This window comes from Gouania willdenowi, chromosome 24 (genome assembly GCF_900634775.1).
Source record: "Gouania willdenowi chromosome 24, fGouWil2.1, whole genome shotgun sequence".
Taxonomy (NCBI): domain Eukaryota; kingdom Metazoa; phylum Chordata; class Actinopteri; order Blenniiformes; family Gobiesocidae; genus Gouania; species Gouania willdenowi.
This window is the reverse complement of record NC_041066.1, coordinates 11405349-11432689: the sequence shown is the minus strand read 5'-3', so window position 1 is coordinate 11432689 and position 27341 is coordinate 11405349. Positions and strand designations below refer to the sequence as shown.

At 42.6% G+C, this 27341-nt stretch overlaps 1 protein-coding gene across 1 annotated transcript; it reads left to right on the top strand.

Annotated features, from left to right (window-relative positions):
• LOC114457870 (prospero homeobox protein 1-like) lies at positions 1–27341 on the top strand. The gene is made up of 5 exons (XM_028439991.1): positions 1–494; positions 2722–4764; positions 9009–9116; positions 14477–14671; positions 26352–27341. The coding sequence occupies exons 2-5, from the start codon at positions 2788–2790 to the stop codon at positions 26535–26537; spliced, it is 2466 nt and encodes an 821-aa protein (XP_028295792.1). The 5' UTR covers positions 1–494; positions 2722–2787; the 3' UTR covers positions 26538–27341.

The window sequence follows — 27341 nt, the reverse complement described above, 5'->3', positions numbered from 1 at the left end:
GTTCAGTGCGTTGCTGTCCGGGATGGACGGACGCTTCTTATTGGTAGGTTGCGACAGTTACATCACGCCGCTCGTGACGTGCACGTCTTCCTGTTTCCTTCAGCCGTGTCTTAAAGTGAATCTTTAGTGGCGGAGGAGCGCTCCAGCATCCGCGCAGCATCCAGTGCGCCTCGGAGACGCACGCAGCGCACACAGATTATCTCTCTCTCTCTCTCTCTCTTTCTCTCTCATTCAACTCTCTCTCTCATCTTCTCATACTCTAAGTCTCTCACTCTTTAGTCACCACAGAGGATAGATAGAGAGAGACGCCGAGGCGCGCGAGCTCTTTTTTAATTTTCTGTATTTTCCACTCTTTTCTTTCTTTCTCTCGCGCGCTTCGCTGACTTTATTCCAGCGTCTCCGTCTTTGAGCGCTCGTTCTCACGGCGGTGTCCCGGTCTGCAGTCACCCTTTCCCCCGGCAGGACTTCGGACAGTCTCCCTCTTCATCCACAGGGTGAGTAACCTTGTCCTCGGATACCTCCCTCTCTCGCTATCGCCTCGCCTGCATCATGCGCACGGTGGGCGGAAAGAAAAATAAACAAACCAAACATCATTTGTGGGGAGTTTTATTCTCAGATGGTGACATTTGCGCTATTTGTGTCTCTTTAGAGTGAGAGTGAGAACATAGTGGGGTCCTTTTTCTTTTTCTTTTTTAAATTTTTTTTAATTTTTTTTAAGAAGAGTAAATTTGCGACTTTTGATGAGTAAGTTGCTAAAAGGTGAGGTTGAGCTCCAGATTTCAAAGGTCAGACAACTTTCTATTCAAACAAATACACAAAACTAACATTTCACTTTAACATATGAAGGCCTAAATGTCATAGGATAATTTTTAATTAGTTTACAAAGATCTTATTTATATTTAATACTGTTGACTCCAAAATATTTAGTATTTTATTCAAATTAGAAATGTTGTGTTTGAATCACGTGCAATGGTTGGGTGGGGGAATGGCTGAAATTATATTCTTCTGTGTATTTAATGTGTCTCTAGAGAGAGAGGAAATGTGTATGTGCGCATGGGTGAGAGACAGGTGCTCAGTCTCAGAGGAGGCAGGTGCTGGTGGTGACTACATATCCAGCTCATTGTTAAGATCCACTAATATGCAGGCTATGTGTATTTTGACTTAAGTCGTAAGGACATAAAGTAAAAAAAAAAAAAAAAAAAAAAAAAACCCTTATAAAATTGGTTTTGAGCCAATTTTGAGTTTTGTTTTTCTGCAAATGATCATTTTCAAACTTGTGTTCTCCCTTTTCTATCAAATAAACCAATAGTATTTTTTAACTTATACATGTGAGCAGTGTGGAGATGTGAAGCTCGGTGTTTAAAAGACTTAAATTATGAAGTAAATTTGTGTTAATTCTTTTAAATAGAACACAAAATATCTTAAAGAAACTATACTTTACACTTTAGGGATACGTCTTGTTTTTCATGGCTTTTGATTTAAAATACTATGATGTTTATTCTGATAAATTTGAACAAAATTCAGATATTTTTTGAAGATATTCATGTTGAAATGTCTTGTTTGTTTTTTTTTTTTTACTGCATAGTTTGTTTATCTCAACACCTAACCAAATGTCCCCCATAATCATTATCATTGCTTGTAGATTTTTCTTTGCATTTGAAATTTTAACTGTATTTTATTGTACATGTTACATCATTTCTGATTGATTCTTAAAACTGGCTTTTTAAAATCAGAAGTAAAACCCAAATGTTTTCTTATTTAATCCCTTTTTATTAATTTTTTTTTAGAACCCCAAAATAACACCGTCTCTCAAAAACATTAAATCTTTACTATTATTGTTATTTTTCACAGTGAAATAAACATTTGGGTTTGGATGAATTTTACCCCCTCAAACTGTGCAACCACTGCTTACGTAGCAGTATTGAAGCAGCCCTGTACTGACAAAACGTTTTGCTTTCACGGGGCATTAGGGTTTTTGTCGAAGCGCTTTAAGTTGCTTCTTGCCAGAGTTGACCCTTGTGACCTATTCATTTGAGCAGAATTAACTGCCCTTGCCAGATGAAAAGACAAACAAAAAACACAGAAGTGAGCTCACGCTGGCACCAAAATCAATAGGCCTATTTTGTGTCTTGTTTTGTGTCCCTCTCCCATTGAGAAAGATATGAAGGGCTGGAATTAAAAAGTGAGCTATAAGTTATAACGTATTTTTAACATTTTGGGGAAAAAAATATGTACAGAACTTACATACAAAATAAAAAATAAAATAAAATGGAAAGAAAAACTCAAAGGTATAAAAAAAAGAGTAGATTGTCTGAAACAAACACCTACATAGCTTATTTATCTAAACATGTTCTTATTCCTCCTATTTGTTTCTATGTTGGCTTACATTGCACATCATGGAAATGAGGACAAGTACTTAAGTAATTATCATAATTTTATGCAGCTTTGTGTTCCGTGGGAACTGGTTCAGTGTCGCTCGGCATGTAACAGGGGACTGGATAAAATGTAGGACTTTGCCCTGGAATTTTTAGCCAAGGCCTAATTCTGAACCTATGCTGACTGCTTCCCTTTAGTTTCATGTGTTTATCAGATGATTTAAATTTCAACCTAGTGACAAAGATTTTGATCTATCTAAAGCTTTCATGCATTGATGCTGATTTGTTTCTCCAGTTATTGACTTTAAGTAATGCAACATTTTCTTTTTATCCTTTTACCCAATAGGTACTCAGAAGATTTGATCCTCGAGGACTGTGTGTGTAGGATATGGCCCAATAGCAGCAGCCCGTGATGCCGGACCATGACAGCGACTCCTTCCTGAACAGACAAACCAAACGAAGACGTGTGGACATCGGTGTCAAGAGGACCATTGGTAGTACAGCCTCCTCAGCAGCAGCAGCAACAACAGCAACCATTGATAATATTTCCCACGCCAAAGCAGTCATATTTAGTGCCATGAACTCTCTGAGCTCTCATTCCCACCACGGATCAGACACTGACTCTATGGAGTGCTCTGTGGTGCAGCCACATGGTGGGCCTGGCGTTTTATCTAGCAGTGACAGTGAGTCAAAGTCTAATGTCCTTCGAAAACTGCTGAAGAGGGCCAATTCATATGAGGACACCATGATGCCCTTCCCTGGAACCACCATCATCTCTCAGCTTCTGAAAAATAACATAGCTAAAAATGGAGGAGGAGAGAGAGGGGAGAGGGTTGACAGGGGCGAATCTGGCTTTCCTGGTTCAGGGCTGTCCAATACAAGTTCAGATGCTCCCCAGGAGGACGCATGCAGTAATTCATCCAATGACAGTACACCCCAAGAGTGCCTGTCCCCATTCGGCCGTCCTCCTGGCCTGGCTTCCTTTGACATCGAGCGTCTCAACGATGAACACCTGCGTGCCAAGCGAGCCCGTGTAGAGAACATTATACGAGGTATGAGCCACTCCCCCAGTGTGGTGGTACCTGCTGCTTCCCGTCATGAACGTGACCATGAAATGGATGGAGAGCGGGAGATGGAGTTGGATTGCCCACCGCCTCAGTCTCAGCAGCAGGCCCCCAGCAGCCCGAGGGGGGGTGAGGTGTGCAGCAGCAGTCGAGAGAACAAGCGTAAGCAACGCCTGCCTCAGCAGCAACAGCAGAGCTTCACCCAGCTGGTGTGCCAGAGAAAAGAGCAGAAGCAAGAGGAGAGGCGGCAACTGAAGCTGCAGCTGGAGGACATGCAGAAACAGCTACGGCAGCTACAGGAGAAGTTTTTCCAGATCTATGACTCGACTGATGACTCAGAGCACAATGACCTGCACAATGACATAGGAAACATGTCAGAGGACAGCCCAGATAGATCCGTCAATGGTGGTGACGACCGAGGTGGGGACGAATTGCGCTCTGACAATGAGATGTCTGACCTGGACCCACGCCATTTCCTAGATAGGGCGCGTGCTCTGTTTCAGGAGCAGGCCTTGTTAGCAAACGGAGAGAAGCCAAGAAGAGAAGGGCTGGGCCGGAGCAAAGGACATGGAGGTCCTGGTTCCTCTATGCATGCTGAAGGCAAACAGCTGGCAGAAACACTGAAGCAGGAACTTAATTCAGCTATGACCCAGGTAGTGGACACTGTGGTGAAGGTGTTTGCTAAACCTCCACGTCCAACACCTCCGCAGGCTTTTCCCCCTCTCTCTATACCTTCTGAAAGGTTTCCAAACACTGTCAATGGAGACAACCCAAACTTCCACAGCGCCAACCAGAGGTTGGAGTGCTTTGGTGATGTCATCATTCCCAATCCTTTAGACCACTTCGCCAACATGTCAGGGATCCCAGGCTCTGCCAATGACCAAACAGAAGCCCTGCCCTTGGTCGTGAGGAAGACACCCAGTGAGCATCATCACCAGTCTTCAGCTCTAGGTGCTCATGGCAGTCATCACCACCCCGCCCTCCACCCCTCCTCACTTTCTGCTTCCATGGGCTTCAGCCCTCCATCATTTAGACACCCTTTTCCACTGCCACTCATGGGTTACCCATTCCAGAGTCCCCTTGGCGCTCCATTAGGCAGTTATGGTGGCAAAGATCGCTCCTCACCTGATTCCATGGACCTGTCCAGGGAGACCACCAGCCTGAGGACCAAGATGGCATCAGGCCACCACATGGCACATCACCACCGCTCTTGTTCACCTGCACACCCTGGCAGCACAGCGGAAGGACTCTCCCTGTCCCTCATCAAGTCCGAGTGTGGTGATCTCCAGGACATGGCTGACATCTCTCCCTACTCAGGCAGCAATGTATCCTTTGAAAATCCAATAGCGCAGGTGCTTGTGTTTATTGAGGCTCAATTTGACTAACTGACGGGGTTTTTTTTTTTTTTAGAGTGAATCTGATGTTTAACCTTAAGCTTCCCAACTTATATCAGTGAATACAGTTTTAAGCCAAAAGAAAGTCAAGTTCAGCTTTTCTCATGTAAAGACAGGTTCACAATTCTACTTTTGAGTTCTTATGAAAGTAGCCTTAAGAAACTAAAATTGTTGATGAATCACTTTTCCTCCCACAGATGTTCTTTTTCTCTATTGTTCTGCCATGTATTTATTTTTATACCTCTTCCTTTCTACAGCATCATGCAGCCTTTCCTGCCATCTCTTCACCGAAGTGCCTTAAAAGCTTTCTTGTCACATATCACTTACTCATGAAGATAGCTTCCCCATGACAGTTACTGCCCCAATTCTTTTTATAAAAAAATGGTGTGAAAGAACAAGAAGGAAGATAACATCCAGAAACTTGGCACACAATAGTGTTATATAGCCTGCCTTATAGTTTAACCCCAGTGTGCCCCAATCATGCCCTGCAGATAAAGAGGCTATCCCCTAAGGGAGGCTCATATTGAATCCCCTGGGGACTTGGTACTAATAGCTTAAACAGATACATTCAGTCCCTTCTCTGTTACCGCTAAACTTCCTTGGTCTTGACGTATTCAACACCTCTTAGCCACTTATAAAAGTTTCATACGTGTCCTGGCAATACCTTTTCTTCACGTCATTAACATTCATTACGTCCTTAAGAAAATAATGTTACATCTTTGTTCCTGTTGTTGGCATATTAGTTTAGTGAATTTGTAACAAACAGGAACCCTTTGGTGGTAACTTTGTACACACCTGTGTGCAATTCCCCAACTTGTGTGTGTGAGTGTGTGTGTGTCACAAAGAGTTTGCCTTAGGAATCGGGAAAAGACATGTATTTATGATTACCTGTGTTTTCTCTTATCTTCTTCTTATCACCGATCGTTGTTCTAGAAAGCCCACAATCACTGTCGTTTCTTTTCACTCTTTTTTTTTTTTTTCATTTCATAAAGATCTGTCAACAGCCCTGGGGGCCCTTTGGCTGTTGCTTGGCAGCCAAATACTTCTTTTTTTGTTTTCCCTCCCTACAAACCCCCCTCCTGCGTGTCTTTTCTTTGAAGCGGACGTTAACAGGTGTTTGCAGCGAGCTGTTTATCTTTCATTACCTTGCCTTGTCTTGTCTTCTGACCCAAGGGTGAGCGCTTTCCAGAGATCCATAATCCTTTGCTTCTACGGCTCCCGATGGAGGGATGAAAAGAGTAAAGGGAGAGAGACACACAGAGGCCGACAGAAAGTAGAAAACAATCAAACAATAACCACATATGCCCCATTCTGTGGCTTTCATTGACACATTTATAATTTCAGAGTATTAACGAATGTACTCCTCTTAATTAATAGGGAGAACAGTGTCGACACGGGCAGCTCATTTCACATCTTTTATTTTAAATATTTCGTTCTTTAAAGCTGCAACCCCAAATAACATTTTATTAGAGAAAATCACAGTGTGTGCCTTATACTGTATATTGATAAATCAAATATCATTTACACAAAAAAGAAAGAAAAAAGGTCAAAATTGCCACTTGAAAGTTAATTTTCATTCCCACCGTAAACACCTCATTTGTTGACATTTTCGAACATTGCATTGTGGGATGTGGAGTCACATAAACGGATGCATTAAAGTGTTTTTACTTTATTCTTACCACAATTTCTTGTTTTTATCGCCAGACAAGTAGTACAGTGATTTGTTTGACACCATTTGTGTTCTTGTCTGTTCTCGGTGTGCCCCGTGATATTAAGATTAAGTAAAAAAACACTTTTATGAACCTGTCTCCACGACTTCACATCCCACAATGCAATGCGCAAAAATGTCAACAAACTGAGTGTTTAGAGTGGAGATGAAAACAAACTTTCAAGTTGCCATTTTGACCTTTTTTCTTTCTTTTTGGAGTAAATTGTGCTCAATTTATTCATCTATGAAGCATATATGATTTTATTTAATAAAAATATGTTGGAGAAGCAGCTTTAATCTTCCGAGATACACTGTTTGATGACCACAATAGGGAAACCTATAATAATAACTCAGTGTTATTTTTTAATGCATGTTTACGTTTTCATAGCTGGCATCTTTGATTCAATTTGACAGATTTTTTGTTGCTAAGGAAGTCAGTCATTTTGTGAGGTATGCTCAAGTTCACCTCCTCACAGCAGCCCTGTAGAGCAGATGGCTTCTATCAGTTTCCTCATTTGTTCACAGTCCGTTTCCAAATTCTATTCTCACACCTGGAATCAGAGGGTGGAGCAGCGATTTGCCACTCGTGACTTTGAGCTTTGGGGTGGTTTTGGGCAAATGGTGATGTCTTGTCAGATGTGGCGGGCAAACTGTGGGCCAGCTGGTGTAAGTGCACCATCATGACAAAAATAATAGCCTTACACGCCACCCCTAAGTCCAATCACAATTACATTTGCAAGCTGTGAGTGAATTGGAGATGAAAATGTGTAATTTGGAAATTTGAAGCTTCCTAATTGGTGGCTATAGGGAGGTGATATTGATTTTTTAATGACAGTCGAGCTAAAACACTTTTTTTGGAAATCATATTTTTACTTTCCACTCAGAGTAAATATGTGTTAATCCTAGCTGACATTTAAAAACAGACCATTCCCTGTTTACATGCAAAGCCTTTACAGAACAAACTATCTTTTCTCACAGATTAGGTGAACTGTTTTGTGTCTCCCTCTCCCTTGCTCACTCTGAGGGTCCATTGTATCCCCTCCTCTTGCAGCAGATGGTGTGGTATGGGAAGTGAAGTGCTGCTCTTTTGGCCAGGCCTGACAGAGTAACACCGATCTGCCAGGGTTTCCCCCACAAGACCCTCGCTGCATATACAACCAGCTCTCCCTCACCCACTCCCTCTTACTAAATCAGACAAAGTAGACGCGGTCTTGAAGGAGCCAACGCAGCATGGTTCAGCATTTGCTGGCTTTGCTGTGTAACCCTGAGGCCAAGGGCAATCCAATCTAGCAGCTGATGCCTTTTTTTCTCACTCTATGGTTACAGCTACATCTGGACACTTGACTGATTTTAATGATCACAGCCACCCTAGAACATCGTAAATAATGTCTACCAATGAATTTTCTCCACTCGTGTGTAAACAGTCTGTAGGATTACTTAAGGTTGTATCTTCGGTGTTAAGTTGTTGTTAAAACAGCCTTATGTTGTACCACACACACAGCCCCCCATCCCTGTTCCTATTTCAACGTCTTATCCTCCAGATTGATATTATCAGATGCATTATACGGCTGTTAATTCACCATGGAAATGGCTTGGGCCGTTTTGTGGCGCAGATGTGTTTCAGCCTTCCCATCACTGGAGTCCAAAGCTTCGGAGCCCCTCTTCTCCTCCTTTTTTTGCTCCTCCAAGGGGTTGGCAGTGGCCATAGGCTGGGGGGTAGGGGTGGAGCAGAAGGAGGAGGAGGGGGATGTAATTGAGGACTGGAGCCGTGCTATCCCTCAAGGTGCCCCCAAAAGCCCATCTCCCTCTCTGGATGTTCAATCCAGAACATCCATTAAGAAGACAAGGCCTTTGACATGTACTGTATATTTGAGGAAGCTCTACATGAGTGTGAGTAGGGTGTTTGGTTGCTGGAAGCCATTGTTTAGAATTGTTTCCTAGCCCTTATTTTGTCACAGGTTTGATAGCCAACATCAGACAGTCATATTCAGGCTTGGCATGTGTTGTCGCCAAGCCATTAGGCCTTCTTGCCTGTCACTGGCGTTAACTGCTGTCTTTGTCTGTGATATGCAAATGTCTTCTCTTTTCCTTCTTCCTTTTTTTTGAGTGGAGGTTAGCACAGGGTGTAGGCAAAGGCGTTTGCTTGCTTTGACTGTGAAATGAGCTCCTTGCGTAAAGGTATTGACAGCAGTGTTTTATTAAGCGTGACACACTCACACCTGATACGGACGATGCTAATTGCAAGCAAATGATTTTGCTTGGATGCACTGTCTTTAACACCCCCTGCAGAGCCCCTGCATTCATGCCTACAGAAGAAATTTGGCTATTAATCATCAGAAAGGTTAGATCTCGGCAAGACTGCTGTGAGGTATCAATTCCATATTTGTGCTCAAGTTTGCTTGAACCACCAGAAGTTGTCAATGATTTTCAAACAACTGTTGATATCCTTAATGACAGTTATTTTCAGATCCAAGAAGGCCTCTCTCCCAATCATCTAAAGAAGGCCAAGCTCATGTTTTTCTATACACGCTACCCGAGCTCCAACATGCTCAAGATGTTCTTCTCTGATGTCAAGGTGAGCTGAAACACTTCTTTATCCTTTGTCTTTTTCTATCTTAACTAGCTTAACTTAGCTACTTTAAAATGTTACACTGTATGAGTGGGACGAAGGCGTGGTTATTTTAGCAAGGCAAGGCAATTTCTCCTGATCTTTCTGAGTCATTAAACCTTTCACTCTGGAGATGTTCTTTAGGTGGTAGAAGGCTGTTTTTGATCTGACTGCTGAATTTAAGATCTGAGTCAATCAGAACACCAAGGTTCTTTCCCTTTAGCAGGTGTGCTAAAGGGAAAGAAGTTGAGGAGTTAGAATATCCAAGCTGTGAAAAAAAAAAAACATCAACACAAAAGTTGTCGTCGTAGACACAATCAGGTTCGTTTGTGTTGTTGTTGTGGATCCATATTTGTGTGCACGGCCCCCCTCCTGGACCATACGGAGGGGTAAACATTGTGACAAATTCAGGCCATCTAAAGCTTCCGTTCCTCCCAGCTGCCCCTTCAATTATGCCATCATCAAAAACCAAGACTCACATGACTTTCACTAGTTCTCTCATTGGATAAATCCAAAGGGAGGGAAGGATCAGCTTAGTCAGCTGGCACCTATGCATGTATATATGTTGGTTTTCTCTTTTGAATTGCCAACATTCTATAAATTGGACATCAATTAAAAAAACAAAAGCAAAACTTATCAACAAAGGTTTTAACCCGATGACTGAGGAGGCCCCATCATTAAACGCTTGATCAGATCCTCAAATAAGGTCAAGATAGTTAAGGGGATTACCAATGACATTCGTTTGTTTTTGTTTTCATTAGAAGACAATGGACTTAGGCTCTAAATTAGTAGACATGTATGGGAATGAGACGATCTGATTAGATGCAGGCCTCTTTGCGAGTGGCTGTCTTTGGACAAAAGTCTTGAAGGCTAATCGGGTCTTGATTAATCACGTCTGGACGGTGAAGAAAATAATGAACGTGGGAAGTGGGTTGTCCTAATAACTTCAGGACGCTGTAGCCGTTGTTCCCCTCGATTAAGCCTCTTTTAAGACTATTGTGACTTACGTTGACTTTTGGTGTTTTTGAAGTGTTTTGACAGATGTGTCATTATATCATTGCTAGTGCGGATTATAAAAGCTGCAGTATGTTACCATTGCTCCAGATATCTCATTGTTTTTTTGGCTATTGTTTTGATGAAGCATGCATGTTATACCAGTTTACTGAATATATTAATTTAAGATATTCTATATTAATTTTAAAAAGTCAGCCAAAGTTCTTGGAATTCTTGATGAATTTACAATGTGCAGAGCTGAGTTGACTGAAGGATATGCAGAGTAAGTGAAACGTAATGGATGATTTGCAGGGTGAACAGTCAAAAGGGGTTGGAAAATGAATTTTCACATTAATTAATTATCTAATTAATGAATTAATGAAGGAATTAACAGTAAAAATGCAACAGTCAAAATTGGAAGAAAATTTCAATTCTCAGATCATGACTGCTGTTAAATGAGCCTGGGAGGAAAGTATAGCAGCAAAACCTAAAAATGAATGTGTAAGAAGCAGAAAAAAGATAATTTAAGGATTTTAAAAAGGGGTCTACAGAAATAGACGAACAATCAAAAGGAGGATCAAAAAACATTCTTTTACAAGGGCAGCAGCAATGGTTCTGTGGCATAAATGGTTAAAGGAAAAGTTTCAATCTGGTTATGGTAGAAAAATGTGCAATTCCTACAAAAGCAACACTTAGAAATAGTAGAAAACAACTTTAAAGCCAGAATAGTTCAAAGTAAACATATTAGAAATAACATAATCTTACAAGTTATAGAAGTTTAAGATTTTGATACTCAAACTTGAAGAAAAGATCTTGACATACTTAGGATTGTCGATAATTCCTGCTTGTTTGACATTTACTTTTTACTACATTTGTTCCAAAGCAGAACCACACATTTTTTTATCTGCGTTGCAGCAGCAGACCTCATTTTTATGGCTCATCGTGTGCTGTGAGAGGATCGGGGGTCATGAGGGTCTTCCCTTTTCTATATGTCATTCCTTCTTTTTTCTTTTTTTTCGCTGATTTGGTGCCGTGGCATGTGTGCCTCGGCGGGGCCAGGGAGAAAGAAAAGCTAGTGGCTGGATTTGAGTCGCTGCAATGACAAAAGCCCCCTTTCCAGGGCCGCGTTTTTTGTGTGTAGTCAGCCAATAGGCAGTCAGAGATTATCTCCCACAATTCACTTCTGCAAAAACAGGAAACGCTGGAAAGCCCTGATGACTGTGAAGGGGCTTACGAGAGAGAGAGAGGGAGAGAGAGGTGATTGAGAGAGGCCTACGTAGGTTTCTGTTTTTTGTTTTGGATTTTTTTCCTCTCTTCTCCTGTCATCTGGGCAAAGTTTAACAATCTGAGGTCATCTGCTTCACTGTTGACCGCTGAGAAAGATGTAACCCCTCAAAAATACACGCAAAATTAGTTTCTTTCAACATAAGTTTTAGTGCGTAGAGTTTGAGACAAATGGTAAGCGATAACGGAGTTCAGACAGGAAATATTTTAGTGTTTTCCGATTCGGATCTTAAGCGTGTTACTGTGCAGGATGTGTGTGTGTGTGTGTGTGGTCACCACTTTCTATCTTGTGCTGTTAGCACTAAGCACTGACCTTTCACAGGCTCTTGAGTGTGAGAAACACGCTTTTACCGTCTCGCTCTCATCTGTCCCTCAGTCTCACACACACACACACACACACACACACACACACACACACACACACACACACAGCCTCTCATGTCTGTGCTGGCTGACCCCTGCCAGCTCTGATTAAGGAGCTGCAGTGATGTGCTCCTTTGAACCGATTCCCTTCTTTTACACTCAACACGGTTGTCCTTAGCTGCTATCAGGGGGTCTCTGTCCCCCCACCAGCTACTTAATGAGCCAAGACTGCTAGAAGCCACGGGGGAACATGCCCAAATCAAATCTCATATAGTGTGGAGGGCACACAACGCAGATGCAATTTAATTTAGTACCTTTTACCTGCGTGTATAAAGTAAATATTGTTGTTTTTTTTTTTCTGAGCACTGTGCAGCGATTTAGCCACAGTCCATCTATGCATGCTTCAGTATATCTTCTCCTAAGCTTGTCAGTATAATAAAGTAATCTTTGTCCAAAGTGACAAATGTATTCGTCACTTGGCTGAAGTGACACCGAAGGTCTCTTGCATGAGCGATGGCAACTCTTTCACTGACTTTAATCTCCGTAGTGCTCAGAGACTTATATACACACACAGATAGTGTACTATCAACCTGCACAATCAGCATCAGCTCACAAATGTGCCGAACTCACACAACAGGTAGAGACGGTGAACATGGGAATAGGCGTTTGACTGTAACTGTTTCCATTACAAATTTTTGCAAAATAAAAGCCATGTTTCTAAATATTGACAAAGTATAATTGCGTTTTGAACGCGTTTTTATTGAACGTTGTTTTGGGCAGGAGCGTCGTAACTGTAGTGAAATCTCAATACGCGAGACTTCGCTGCAGGAAGACGTACACTCCAAACCTCCTTATAACACTCTAACTATTCCTTTGTTGTTTCACGTCTAATGTGGCCGTAAAAATGTTACAGTATAATGCTAAGAAATGTCTCGGTCTGCTCTTCTGTCGACACGTACCACGCCATGTTTTTTCGGAGAGAAATGGTCATCTGACCAGGTACGTCATGTTCTGTGACGTGTATTTGCGTAAAAAGTGTTTCCATAGCGCTTTTGCGACACATTTCAATATCGAAACGTCTGAAATACCTCGTCATCAAAGCGTAAAAACTTTTTAGCAATATTTGAGTGTTTATTTTTTAATTCAGGTGTTTCCATTACCAGCGTTTATTGCGCTATTTAGATTTTGCGCATTTCCAAGGGTAATGGAGACGCAGCTTGTGACACACACACGGTGAAGTAAAGTTTTTGTGGCTCAGATTCAAACTGCCGGCTACATTTTGTATGTTAAGAATAGCTGTGCCAGACGATGTATTTGTGAGTGTCAGTAGTTTGGTTGTTTGACACCCGATGTCACGACCTCAGCTTGCTGACTGCTCACGTTCCAAGCCCTCCAGCCCCCCCTTCTCAACCATCACCAGTGAAACACCATTGTCCGACGGCGTTGACCTGCACTCCTCCCCCTCCCGTTCTCCCTCCTGCCTTTCCACGTTTATGCTCACCATGCAACTTTAGGACAGACACCGTGCCACCCCTCCTCTCCCCCGACACCCCCCCCCCAAACTCCTGCCAAAACAATGTCAAGCAGACGTTTTCTTTTCCACTATACCATGATGTCATCTACTGAACATTCCAGATCATTCTTCTTTTTTTTTTCTTTCTTACTTCACCCTCCAATCTTAATGTGTTTGCATGTGTTTGACTGCTTCCCAAATTACGGCGAGTGTGTGTGACTGTGTTTTCCAAACAATAGTCAGGGTTTAATCTCCATGTCAAAACCCCTCTGCCTCCCCAGCAAGGAGCCCGCTAAGCGTTTAGTAGCGTTTTGTCCTTCCATTCTTCCAGCACCACAGAAAAAGCAGAGGGGAGGGACCAGTGTGTGTGTGTGTGAGAGAGAAATAGATGGAGAGAGAGAAAAACAGGAGTGTGACATTGATAGTTAAGGAGGTTTCATACTTATTTATCATTCCCCTTATATTACTATTATTTCTAATCCTGAAGATTGAAATAAAAGCGAAGCAGGTGACTTCCAACAACCTAGACTGGTCTGAATATCTAGACTTTTGTTTTGATGTTTGTGCTGCTCAAACTGGGCGAAGAAAGAGAAAAAACCTGTCAATAGGGTTTCCTTCACCCCATTGAAAGCAGCCAAGCAGAACAGATCAGATAGCCCAAGCCTCCTCCATCTATTCCTCTTTCCCTTTTCTTGCTCTTTTTCTTTTCTCTCCATGTGGGAGGTGCGGAGACGGGAGGAGAATCAGGGTGTAATTGGTGAACGGGGTTAAGTACATGTTTGAGCCCCCTGCGGGCAAGGGAGCTTCAGATGATGACTTAATCGTTTTTCTGGTCAATTATGTGTTTGCGGCCTCACCCCCTCTATTCCACACCAGGGTTATGATAGGGGGCGGTCTGCTCCCAGTGGGGAAGATGAACCACACACATAATCCCCCCCTTTTCTTGCTGTCTTGCTTAATATCTCTATTATTTTCTCCTCCCTCTACAAGCTGTCTTCTTTGCTCACTCTTCAGTTCCTTGATTTGAAATGACAGCCTAGCATGTTTTTCCCTTCTCATTCTTGTGGTTTACCAAGGTGTAGACATGACAGTTTATCTCTTCATTATATATTGTATGATTCAAGCCTCCATATTGACGCTAACTGACTACATCTTCTAACTCTTCTGATTCCAGTTTAACCGCTGCATAACCTCCCAGCTCATCAAGTGGTTCAGTAACTTTAGGGAGTTCTACTACATCCAGATGGAGAAGTTTGCCCGCCAGTCCATCAACGATGGCATCACCGGAGTCGAGGAGCTGAGTGTGAGCCGTGACAGCGAGCTCTTCCGGGCACTAAACATGCACTACAACAAGGCCAACGACTTTGAGGTAAACACTGATACTTTTCAGACATTCATTGTACAATAAATGTTAGGAACTCATTAAGATGTGTTGGTGTGGTATAAAGCTAAATGGTCTATAGACAAGTGCATTTTGAAACTTTGAGTTTCAATGGTCTTTTTATGTCTTGTGACAATGTGAAAATATAAATATTACCTTTGAGAATGAACGTCATAAATAGAAAGTATTGACATTGTCAGTTGTGCAGAGACATGTATTAGAACAGGGGTGTCAAACTCATTTTAGTTCAGGGGCCAAATACAGACCAGTTTGACCTCAAGTGGGCCACAGATTTTAGGTCGGAGGAAAATAGCAATTTTACAATTATTGTGCTCTAGCTTTCAATATCAGTCCCTGCTGTATCTTCACATCAAAAATGATTGACTTTGTAACCAATTTTTGTGTAATTTAGTGGAATTATTTGTGAGATTGATTTTATTTATACCTTATTGCATTCAATTGATGTAAGTGTGGGAAAATTTCAAGCTTCTAAAAATATTGTGGAATGTCATTGAAATTGTGAGTTTGAGATATCTACAACTGAATTATTTGGTAATTTACACAAAAATGTATGTTTTTTCTATCATTTTTACTGTCTTCTGCCCAAATGGGATGCTCTCAAGTGCCGGATTTGGCCCCCGTGCCTTGAGTTTGACACATGTATTGGAACAAGCGTTGAGGAGGAAGTGACATCTAATACTTACGCACATTATGCTACACAAACTTCATTTTGTTAATGATATTTTTTGTGCACTCAAATGTCAAAAGACCAACAGATATTAGACACAGGTAAATTTTCTACTGCAGAATAACAACAAATGCAAATGCACATACGTAATCCCTAAATGGAGTTTCTATGAAGTGCAACCTTTGAAAAATGTGAACATGGTGTGTGTGTGTACACCGTATACTTCCCCATCCTCATTTTTTATCACCAATCTTTATGTGCATCCATTGTAATCATAAATTCTCAGCAGGCAACTTCACCTTTTATTTTTCACACTTCTCCTTTTTCCATCAGAGTGTGTGTGTGCGTGTGTGCGTGTGTGCGTGTGTGCGTGTGTGTGTGTGTGTGTGTGTGTGTGTGTGTGTGTGTGTGTGTGTGTGTGTGTGTGTGTGTGTCTCTCTGTAAAATGTTTCCGGAGATCGCCAGTACTCTCAATGTCAGCTGATAAAAGACCTTCAAAAAAGCCTGTGTTGAGAAGGAAGTGTGTGTGTGTGTGTGTGTGTGTGTGTGTGTGTGTGTGTGTGTGTGTGTGTGTGTGTGTGTGTGTGTGTGTGTGTGTGTGTGTGTGTGTGTGTGTGTGTGTGTGTGTGTGTGTGTGTGTGTGTGTGTGTGTGTGTGTGTGTGTGTGTGTGTGTGTGTCAGAGAGTGTTTTGTTGCTGCTGCATTTCCCAGTGTCCTGTTCACCTCGAAGGGTACAGCCGTCCCTTGGACCGGTCTGGCATGCTGGCAAAGCACTTCTTCAATGTGTGTATTTGTTCCTGTGTGTGTGTGTGTGTGTGTGTGTGTGTGTGTGTGTGTGTGTGTGTGTGTGTGTGTGTGTGTGTGTGTGTCACTTTGAGGGGGGGATCTCACTGTTATCAAGGTTAAGCGTCCTACTGTTTTAGTGAGAGGAAGGGGAGAGAAAGAGGGGGAGAAGGTTGGAAAGGGGGAAAAGGGAGATGGATAGATAGTGGATGGAGGTTGAGAGCTGGGAGACAAAGGAGAAAGTGATGAAGGGAGGGGGGCAGGAAAAAAGGATTTGAGGGGGAGTATGGAAAGAGAAGAAAGGAGGGTAGAAGGAGAGCTGGGGGAGAAAGAGCGATGACGTGCAAGAGCGAAGTGCCCTTGCAAGCAGTGGGAGTTTAGCAAGTGCTCGTGTAGTGCTTCACTACCTCTCTGTGCTTCTTTCAGTCTGTCATTATTTGTCCACTGGGGCTCCTCCATGTTTACCCACAGACACCCACAGGTGAACTTAGACACACTTCACTCTGTTGGGTGAGGCTTTGAAAGCCTTTGACGGGAAGAAACGTTCATGTACGGGAGTTCTCAAATTGAGAAAAAAGTCCATTATCTAAGAGAAGCATGATTCAAGCAGTATGTATAACTTTCTCTATCGTGCCATCAAGATAAGGAGAAGTTTGAACCAAAATGTTCGCACAAGGTTTGGCTTTTTATGCTATACTGTTAGATCTTGAAGTTCAAGGTTTTTTGTCTTGAATAATACAAAAATAACAACACTCAACCATGGAAGCTTTAATTGTATTCTTAAATTTAAAACAAGAGCACTGGGTCAAATATCCTCTTTGCCAGATATTGGCAGTTATCTAGTACCATGATCATTCACAATATAAAGGCTTGGAAACAATTTCTATGGCCTTGAACAACAATAGGTTCAAATGTGTTGGCCCTCATTTTGAAAAAATAAATCTCGATAAAATGTGCAATCCAGATGCGATCTAAATAATTGAATGAATCAACCTGACATAACTAAGTCAAATTTCATAAGGATTGGTTAGTTACGAACTGGGACATGAAGTTCTAAACTTTTGCCAATGATGAGGGATTTTTGGAACTGATTTAGAATCAGTGTATTGATCCAGATCCCCTCCAAGATTTAATGGAATCTTCCATGATGTAAGGTTTGCCTTTGGTTAAAATATTGTCAAAATCTGTTAAGTATTTCTGACGTAATCCCGCTAACAGACAAGCAGACAAACACATTGGCAGAGGTAAAAATAAAAAGTTAAAACATTTTTTTATTTAACCATAGATCTCTCACAAATACATCTCAAATATATCTAAAAAAAAATGTTAAGTTTGCCATGACACTTTGGACAAGACTTTCATTCTTCCCATGGCACCAGGAAGTTACCACTAAGCCTGGCTTTAAGGGAAACAGTGTATTTGCATACATAAATGTAATAATTTGCAAGACGGCACACAAAGAGGAAGAGGAGTGAGAGAGGCCAGGTGAATAAGTCTTCTGTTGGCCGAGGAGATGCAGCGGTGGTGAAGGGAGGGAAGGGGTTTTGCATATTAAGGTTTTTTCGCTGGGCAGGTGTCTGAGAGGTACGGGAGCTGATTAGAGTTTAGCAGAAGGAAAATTTGCCCAGCCATGCAAATTGTAACCCCCCTGACAGACCAACCGCCTTAGTGAGCACGAAGACTGTGTGCAAGTGTTGGATGTGTGTGTGCGTCTGTGTGTTTGTGCGTGGGTGGGTTATTTCTGTGTGATCATATGTGAGTCCGGGTATGTAGGTTGTGTGTGTTTTGGTGTTCGATGTTTGCGTGGGAATAATGTGTTTGTGTGTGTTACACACGTGCGCCAACAGGTTTGTTGTTTTTGGTGTGTGTGTGTGTGTGTGTGTGTGTGTGTGTTTGAGTCATAGAGGTAATGTGGGGATGGAAATGTACTGGATATGTATCAGGATGCCCCCAGGGCCATTTTCTGTGAATCTCTTCCCTTTCTCCACCAGCACCACCTCCTCACTGTCCTCTTCTTCTTCCTCCCCACCTGCCTGCACCACCACTTGAAACAAGAGCCTACGCAGATTCAGCAAGAGCACCACACACACACACACACACACACAAACTTTTCCCTTTGCCAGATTCTGCATCATCAAAGTTCCGTCCACCTTGGTGGCGTCTTTGGAATGAATATGTCCTCTGTTTCAACGATCTCACAAACACACACAGACTCACACGCACAGACGCGCGCACAAACACACGTCTGTGGCCCTTTCTTGTTTGATGCTAATCTGCTCTGTCACTGTGCCGGCCTAATACGCTCCCATCTCCCTCCCAGCTTCTCTTTTGTGGCGATTGTTTCGCCCCCTTTTCCTTTCATATTCCTCCTCCCTCATTCCTTCTCGTCTTTCTCTCTTGCTCCTCTTCCCTCCTTCCTTTCATTCTTTCATCCTCTTCTTTGCATGTCTTCCGTTATCCCCCACGCCCTCCTCCTCTTCCCCCATTAGGAAGTTTTAATGTCATAATTGTCACATTCCTTCTGGCACAATGAACAGCAGCAGTAATTAAAGAGCTTGCCGTTAATTACCTAGACCCCAGCTTCACTTTTCTCTCTTCTCAGCCCCCCTCCTGATCCCCTGTCTTCTTCACTTCTCATTTGCTCTGTCCATTGCCATCAAAGTCTTCCGAAACACATCCAACCTCCCAAAGCCTTGACTTTGAGGGAAAAGTGCTTTCATGTCAGGACTCAAGTGGAAATTTTCACTTAGTGTCCTTTTCTTTTTACTCTGTCAGTCTTTGAACCCCCAATGACAACACACATCATCTTTCATAAGACAGGAATGTGTGTGACCTGGTAATGGGGTAGAAACAGAGAGTGTGGGGAGTGGGGGTGAGAACAAGAGGGAGATACGGACTCATAAAGAGGCAGTTTTATGATGGCTCTGGGAAACTCTCAGATTTCCATAAGATCCGACCAGGCCAAGTTTTCTCTGTCAGTGATCACTCCTCCCACAGAGGGCACACACTTTTACGTACACACACACACACACACACACACACCTCAGCCTTTAAAGAGGAAGTGCCTATGATCTCTTCAAGAGAGGGAGGAACCTCGCTTCGTCTGGGCGTATCGTGTGTCCTCCCTTATCAGCTGCTCTTTCTCTTACAGCAAAGATGTGTCACTGCTTTTGTGGCTCTTCCTCTTTTGTACGTCCATCCGTCTGTCATCCTTCCATGGGATTAGATAAAACAAACTATGGACACGATCTGGTGTTTACATCATCAATCGTAAACATTAACTTTTATTTACAGTGGTCGTCCGTCTTAAAGCTATGTTCTTCTTTTCCTGACTTTGGACAAAGTTCTTCCATCATCGCATACATTTTGTCTTCCTTCTTCCCAAATGCTCTCTGCGTCTCTCCATCCCTCCATCCATTACCAGTGCCACAGAGAGCCGAGAGCAGATGCTGTCTGTCCAACCGCCATGCCCCATGGCATTGTGTGCTTCACCTCTCCTTCCCCCCTCACTCCCTCGTTCCTCCTCTTCACGTCCCTCTCGGGGCTCCATTTGTTCTCCACCAAGAGAGGCTAATGTCTGTTTTCTCCTCCTCCTGCTGCTGCGCTCTCCTTCATTTCTACTCCTGTGTGTGTGTGTGCACTTGTGTGTGTTAGGAGCAGGTTGTCACCGATGCCTGACCCCAATGAATGAGGTGAAAAGATCCCGTTTCCTTGCATAAAATGCACCGGAAAAAGACAGGATATAAAGATGTATAAACATAAAAACAGAAACACACAAACAAAAACACACACACACACAATTGGAAACAGGTGTGGTGCTTCCACAGAAGGGCTCTAGGGTTCTCTTTGAAGAGCGCTTGAAGACACATAAAGGCAGAAGATAGAAGGAAAGAGATGAAAAGCTGGCAATATAGATTTAGGTTCAGTCCTGCCAAAAATACAACCAATACAATAGAAATTGCCAGTGGGGTTTGTGTCAACAGCTCACACACACTCACCTCCTCTCGTCCCTCTTCTCCCATCCATGTCTGCATCATCTTCTTTTGCTATCTTTTGTCCTTTTACGATCTTCTTGCAATGAATTCCCAGCTGTGCCTATCCATTTATCCCACTTAAATGTTGGTTCTGTAAGACAAAAAGGAAGATGTGTGTTGTTTTGTGTGAAGGCCTGCCACAGGCAGCGTTAAAGTTTCGACTGATCACTGAAAGGGGAACCTTTAAAATTTAAATGTGGTTGAACATTTGTGTCATTTAGGTCTCGGGTGGGGTTGTGTGTGGCTGTAAGACAAAATATCACTAAGAGTAAAAAAATAGATGGACTGACGAGATTTTCGTCATAGTTTTTTCCGACTTTTTCTTAAGTGACAATAACAACACTGACTAATTAAGAAGAATCAAAACGATATAAAATATATTGATATTTTTTGATACCTAATAAAAACAAAACTATAATGTTCACATTGGCCGAAATGCAACCGGAACTAATTCTAATCTTTTTGTACGTATCCAAACAACTTTTGTGGCTTGGAAGGCGGGACAAGCTGGTAAATGATCCATTAGGAAGTGGTCTTGCACATTGATGACATCATTTATTTACAAACATTAATACCAACCAATATCAGGTAGATACATGGTAAAATAAATGCACTTTTCGCTTTATATTTTAGTCAACTAAATATGTAACAGATGTCGGCTAAAATCCTATAGTCATTTAGTTGATTAAAACTCGGCTAGAAAGGAAATAGTCCTAAACTACAGTATGTTGCACTTTAATCAAGACTATAACTAAAACTAAATTAAAATTTGCTGTTAAATTTAACACTACGGCTGGTAAAGACAAATGTTTATTTTTTATTTAGCGCAAACCTCCGCCAAGAAATATCCTTTCTCAAAGATTTTTGTGGGTACTGTATTTACAGTACATTCCGGAACATTTCCAAACTCCTTTTAACATTGTCTCTCAACTCACCAAATTTAATTTAAAAAAAATTCAGAACTTTTTGAGATATCATGCGAACAAACATCCACATTAACAGACGTACGGACGGACAAACACCGGTGAAAACGTTACCTCCTCGGCGTAAGTAAACATCCTTACAAGCCTAAGTCTACTACCGCCGACATTTACTTTGCCTTGGGGTGGAATGAGTATCGTTTCCAGTCTGTCCCGTGGCTTTTCAATTTTCTTAGACTGAAGATTTGAAGAAAGAAAACAAGGGAGTGTGTGATTTTGAACACCGTGATTAGCCCGCGGCTACTAAAGAAAGTCTATTTGAAGTAGCTTGATGGATCCTTTCTTCACTGTGTGGAGGGGTTGTGTGTTTGTACATGTGTGGGAGTTATAAAGGTTTATACAGTGTGTTGATTAAATAGTACGAGAACTGTGGGTGTGAAGCTTGGGGCCACTGAAGCAGTAAGGAATTACTTTTAATAAGATAAAAAAAAAAAAAAAAAAAAAACCTACCTGGTCCACTTGCTCATGAGCTCACCTGCTGTAGCTCACTCTCTCTCTCACACACACGCGCAAACACACACGCACTTGCACTTACTCTTCCCCCTTCTTCTCTCATCTCCTCCCTCTTTCTTCCCCTCCTCCTGTTCCTGGTCACCTTGTGAGGGGCAGCTTGCTTTGTGGCACAGCTGCTGATTATGTCATTATTCCTGGTCCATTTTGGTCTCAGTGTGTGTGTGTGTGTGTGTGTGTGTGTGTGTGTAGAGAGAGACAGAGTGACTAATGAAGCGTGGCAAAGGGACTCATGCCAAAATGACCAAGGCGTGCATCAGAGATGCAGAAGTGTCACAACAAACGCACACGCGCACACACACACACACACACACACACAGATGCCAAACTCTCCCACCTTCAATCCAATCTGCAGTTTATTATTTTTTTTTCCTTTCCTTTCTTCTCCCACCTTCCTGTATACTCAATTTCCTTTCCATCCCATCTCCTTCCCTCCATCCATCTTGCATCGTCCCTTCAGCGTCTTGCTCTCTATCCTTTATTATTTGCGCAGCCACCCACACCCTCCTTCCTTTCACCAATCTATTCCGTGCCTCCCTTCTCCCCCTTTTTCTCCTCCTCTCCAGATGTCCTGCTCCTATCTTCCAGACTCCCTCGCTCCTTTCTTTCCCTTTTACCTCCTGCACGTTCAGCCGCTCTGTGCCGGGCTGACTTCCTGACCTCCAGAGGCCCGGTTACAGCGATCTGTGACCTCCCCACCCCCTACGTTTTGATTGGTTTCTTGATCCGCCATATAATCTGAAGCCATGAATGTTTGAATTTTAAAGAAGGGAAGAGTGGTAAACTCTGGGGGTTCCCTGTTGTTTTTTTCGTGTAGGTGTTGATATTTTTGTTGGAGTCTTACCAAAAATTGATCATCAGACCAAAATACAACAAAAAAACAGTGAAGATTTCTAAAAATGCCCTGAGTTTGTTTTTAACATTTCTTTAGTGTTTGTTTATGGGTTCGGGCGTCCGGGCACAAACGGAATAGCAGGTCAGCGTTCATTAGTGTTATTGACCATGTCCTATCCTTGACTCCTTGCTGGAGGTGCACCTTGAGAAAAGCCCATGTGACGCTTATGTCCCCACACACACACACACACACACACACGCTTATGTACAGCAGCCCCTCAAGGCTCCATGTTTTCAAGGCTATCAGTGGAGTGAGGGTAGCTTGTGTTTGCTCAGCTTTGAGGACCTTTTCCCATCCCAACTGTCACCTCGGAGCTAAGAATTTCAGGAAAGAAAGCTTTGAGGTGTTATCAAGTGCCCTAATAAGGGGATACTAAATCGTATCTCTTCATAAAAGAACAATTTAAGAAAGAGCTGTTTTTTTTTTCTTTTCTTGAGCTGCTGAAATGGTGAGAGCCTTCAGACATGGCACGGGCTTATCAGTGGAAGAGGGGGTTGGGGACAAGTTTGGAGGGGGTAGGAAGAGAGGACATGGGTTGTGTTTGCTTAAAGTGACAGTGTGGGCCAAGGACTTATCAAGGCCTTTGTAGATTATTGATTGTTGCAGATATGTGAGGAACGGGGGTCCGTGTGAGTGTGTGTTTGAGGTTCGGAAAGCTCTGGCTTGCTTCATTGAAATGTCACAGAATTCCACACTTCAGCTTTGTTTTTAAACTATGTCTTTGAAAGGAGATGTCAATATCCAAGAAACCGTGTCGTTAAAAGATCATTTAGACCTACAACATGTATTATTACCATACTGATTTATTTTGGCACATACTTAAAGGTGCGATGACAGAAATACGGGGGAGTTATTGGTTTTCCCATGCTGTGTTAGTGCTAATGCTGTGTCCCTGCATATTATCCTTCAAGGTAACAGTACACACACACATGCACACACACTCTTATCTTCCAGGGTCTTGTCTTGTTTGGCTAACACCATGCAAATAGACAGTTCCCAAAAGCAACCGAGAAAAACCTGTTGGTCAAACAAACAGGCAACCCTGAGTTACAGGGAGAGAAGTGATTTCTCAGGCTTCACAGAGCACCTTGTAAAGACACACACACACACACACACACACACACACACACACACACACACACACACACACACACACACTATACCTTTGAATACACGTGCACGTAGTGTGTAACAGTAGCTTGTGGGAAGAGCTTAGGCTCCTGGCTACCTATTTTAAACGTTTGTCTAAGCAGTCTTAAGACGGGGGGCTGCCTCTGAAGTGAATAGCTTCCAGCAAGCCGTTCACAGACTCCTATTGTCCGCGCTCATATTTTATTATCTCATCAAAAAGCAGGAAATCCGATTCCCTCTCTCTAAAAAAGAGCTTATCCTTTTGTCTCAAAGCAACCTGTCACAGGAGAGAGAGGTGGAGAGAATGAAGGTTGAGAAAAGGGGGAAAATACAGATTTTCTGCCTCATTCCTATCATTGCCCTTTTTTTAAATCATTATTCTTTACCTTTTTTGATCATCCTTCCTATTATAGATTAACCCAACATCCAACACAACCCAAAAGGTTGTGAAAATGCAGCTTATGGTGCTTTGCCTTTTCTATGTCTTCCTCTTTTTGGACTATAGCACACAATGTTAGACCAATGGTAATATCTCTTTTCACAGGATTTTTTTACACACAGTCTGTTGTAGAGATTGAACAGTAAAGTAAAAATGTTGCCTTGTGCATACTTGGTCACCGCAGTTGCCTCATTGAGGCATCACTCCCTACACTTATTGAGGCCCCTGCCACACACACATACACATGCATTTGACTCCGGCTCACTATCCTTTTAGTGCCTCCACCCCCCCACAAGTACATCTGTCTTTTAATTTTGGGCTCTGCTGAGAAGTTGTTAAAAAGCCCTATGAAATATGTATGAAGGATTGTCAGCCATGCGATTGGCCCCATTTACTGGACAACCGGGCGAATGAACGGCCACACAGGATAATCCCCTACAATGCCTTTGGAACAAAGACCCAACAGCTGACCCTAGAGAGCCGAAGAGAGAAAAAGATGAAGATGAGGAGGTGGGGTGAATGATGGAGGGAGACAACAAGGGACAAGAGAGGGGGCAAGCAATCAGTTCAGGCTCCCTTCTGGTCAGGATAAAACCTGCTCACGTACAATCCACATGTACTGGCAAAAACAAATGCTTGTGGGACAGGAATAACTCCCTCTGTCTCGTTGGTCCGCTTTGCCTCTCCTTAGACTCTTCTCTGCCCCTCCTTCCCTCACCATCTCTCTCTCCCTCCCATTCTCTTTTGCTCTCTCAGTCAAGAGGATCAGAAATACCAATACCCTTTTCTCCTTGACATTGCTTTCTCCTTGCAGTCAGCATTTTGCTGTCCTTTTATAGTCAAAACGTCAGGAGAAATTCCATGCAGGAATATTCTTAGTAATGCACAACTCCCTCCATCGAACAGCTCAGGCACTGCAAAGACCCATCAGTGAGGTCTTTGGGGAACGCTTTGCACACTATACAACACGTACACACACTGCCCTCACACAAGGGTCATTGTGTCACTATTTCAGAAATGACAAGCAGCCCAAACAATGAATTATATCCACCTCGAGCTTACCAGATTGGAATTCAATATTTGTACTAGTCTGTGTTTTGTTTTCTCTCACACCTTTTCAATAGAGCAGTGAACACATGCATGCAGCAGACACACAGGCACGCGAGCCCCCATTCATCAACTTAAGGGAAGCAGAGTGTGTAGATCTGTACTATACGTGTACGTATGCGGATGCTTGATTGTGAGTTGTAAGTGCACGTCCATTTATGTGTGAGCGTGTGTTCCAATGGACGCTCACCTTCCTGTGTCCTGACACTCCTGATGAGTATCTGCAGGACACTGGAGGAGAGGAGCAGAGTGCGCACTGTCAGGCATTTGGGCAAGCGGCTGTCGTGCAGGAGTGTGTGTGTGTGTGTGAGGAGTGAATGAGAGACAATGTGTTTGTGTGTGCTTGCATCCATGGAGGTGGGCTAGGAGGCAGTCAGCATTATCCTAGCAGGCGACCCCTGAAGGCTGAACTGCACCAGAGCTTTGTGTCAAGGAAAGAGACCAAACACGGGTTGCTAGTGTGTGTGTGTGGTAAGTATTATGGAGATCTTTGTCACAGTACAGGAAGTGTCATCTCCTTGGCACAATGAGGTGTGTGCTCTGTTGTGTGCGCTCACTTCATCTAAAGTTGTGTGTGTGTGTGTGTGTGTGTGTGTGCGTGCGTGTGTGTAAGAGAGAGAGAGAGAAAGAGTTGGCTTAGGGGAAGGTGTCACAGATCTTTGCCAGACTAATCATCTCCATGGTGTCGGTGAGTGCTGCTGTCAGGGACACTAAAGAGGCAGCGTGTCTCTTCATTCCCAAAGCATTTAGTACTTCCTTTTTCGCCAGCACCCTTCAGTGTGTTCAGCTCCTTTGTTTGCTCACAGATTTACAGTGGGTCTCATAAACGAGTAACGCTCGCCACGTTGAGAAGTGCAAGAAATCTGAGAATTTTCAAGAAGTGAGCGTAAATGTCAGTCAGCGTCAATGGAAGCAGTTACTGGATGTGGATAATAACGAGAACGTTGAGTTGTGATTAAATGCCAACAATTTATTTGAAAAGTTATGAATACTTTGACAGTATGCTTTTATTTATTGGCCAAACTTGACAAAGTTGTATACAACAATAAAGCTGTTTATTCAAACTGTATATTGAACAGTTTTCCTTCTTTGTCCTTGAAGGTACCAGATCGTTTCCTGGAGGTGGCAGAGGTCACACTACGAGAGTTCTTCAATGCCATCGTGGCTGGAAAAGACGTGGACCCATCCTGGAAAAAGGCCATTTACAAGGTCATCTGCAAACTGGACAGCGAGGTCCCTGAGATCTTCAAGTCTCCAAACTGTCTCCAAGAACTTCTACATGAGTAAATCTCTCCTGCTCCTCGTTGCTCACTGCTTTTTTTTTTTTCTTTTCTTTTTTTTTCTGGTTTTGAAGAATTTTAAAATTATATTCTCTTTTGTTTTTCTCTCTCACTTTGATTTCCTTTTTTTTTGTCAATGTATGAAAGTTATGGAGTAGCATTCCCTAGCTGAGGCATCTTTGGCAGTTCCTCAATGACCTAGCTATTGTGTTGTTCTTCTTATATTACGATGGATATTATATGTTTTTTTTTTTTTCTATGATTCTGAATATAAGAGACTCTAAAACTTTATTGGGTGTTTTTTTGGAATGTGTGAACCTCTCGTATCCGTATCCAACTTTTACAAAGACCACAGCGTGTGGACGTTCTTGATTTTCTCTCACTGCACAGTGGACATAGTCTGAGTTCTTCGAGTCACCCACGGGTGTTCCTCCAAACTAACGGGTGTCCAAATGAACTCTCTCAGCTGGTGTGGGTGCCCTGATTGAACTGTGAAATATGTCCCTAAAGACAAAACCCACGCACGCACATGCACAGAACGTAGTGAGGTTACTGACTGGAATATTACTGAACTGGACTCATACTGGTCTGTGGGACCAGTTTTAAAAAGCTACTGAGCTCTGCTGATTTTGACGTGTGTTTTACCTGCAAGTAGAACATTGTGTTTATTGGTTGTATATGATTATTTCAATTGCTATTTCTTTTGTTGTTGTTTATGATTATTTGTCATTATTGCTTGCTGATGATTGGCACTTCAAGACCTGTTTGTCCCTTGATGCCGCTGCAGAAAAAAATAAATTATTGCTATTAA

What these genes read in the sequence shown, in the direction of transcription:
- LOC114457870 (XM_028439991.1), top strand. Translation starts at nt 2,788, where the DNA reads ATGCCGGACCATGACAGCGACTCCTTCCTGAACAGACAAACCAAACGA. An exon ending in CTCCCTACTCAGGCAGCAAT is followed by an intron (nt 4,765 to 9,008) that starts GTATCCTTTGAA and finishes AGTTATTTTCAG; the next exon opens with ATCCAAGAAGGCCTCTCTCC. An exon ending in ACAAGGCCAACGACTTTGAG is followed by an intron (nt 14,672 to 26,351) that starts GTAAACACTGAT and finishes TTGTCCTTGAAG; the next exon opens with GTACCAGATCGTTTCCTGGA.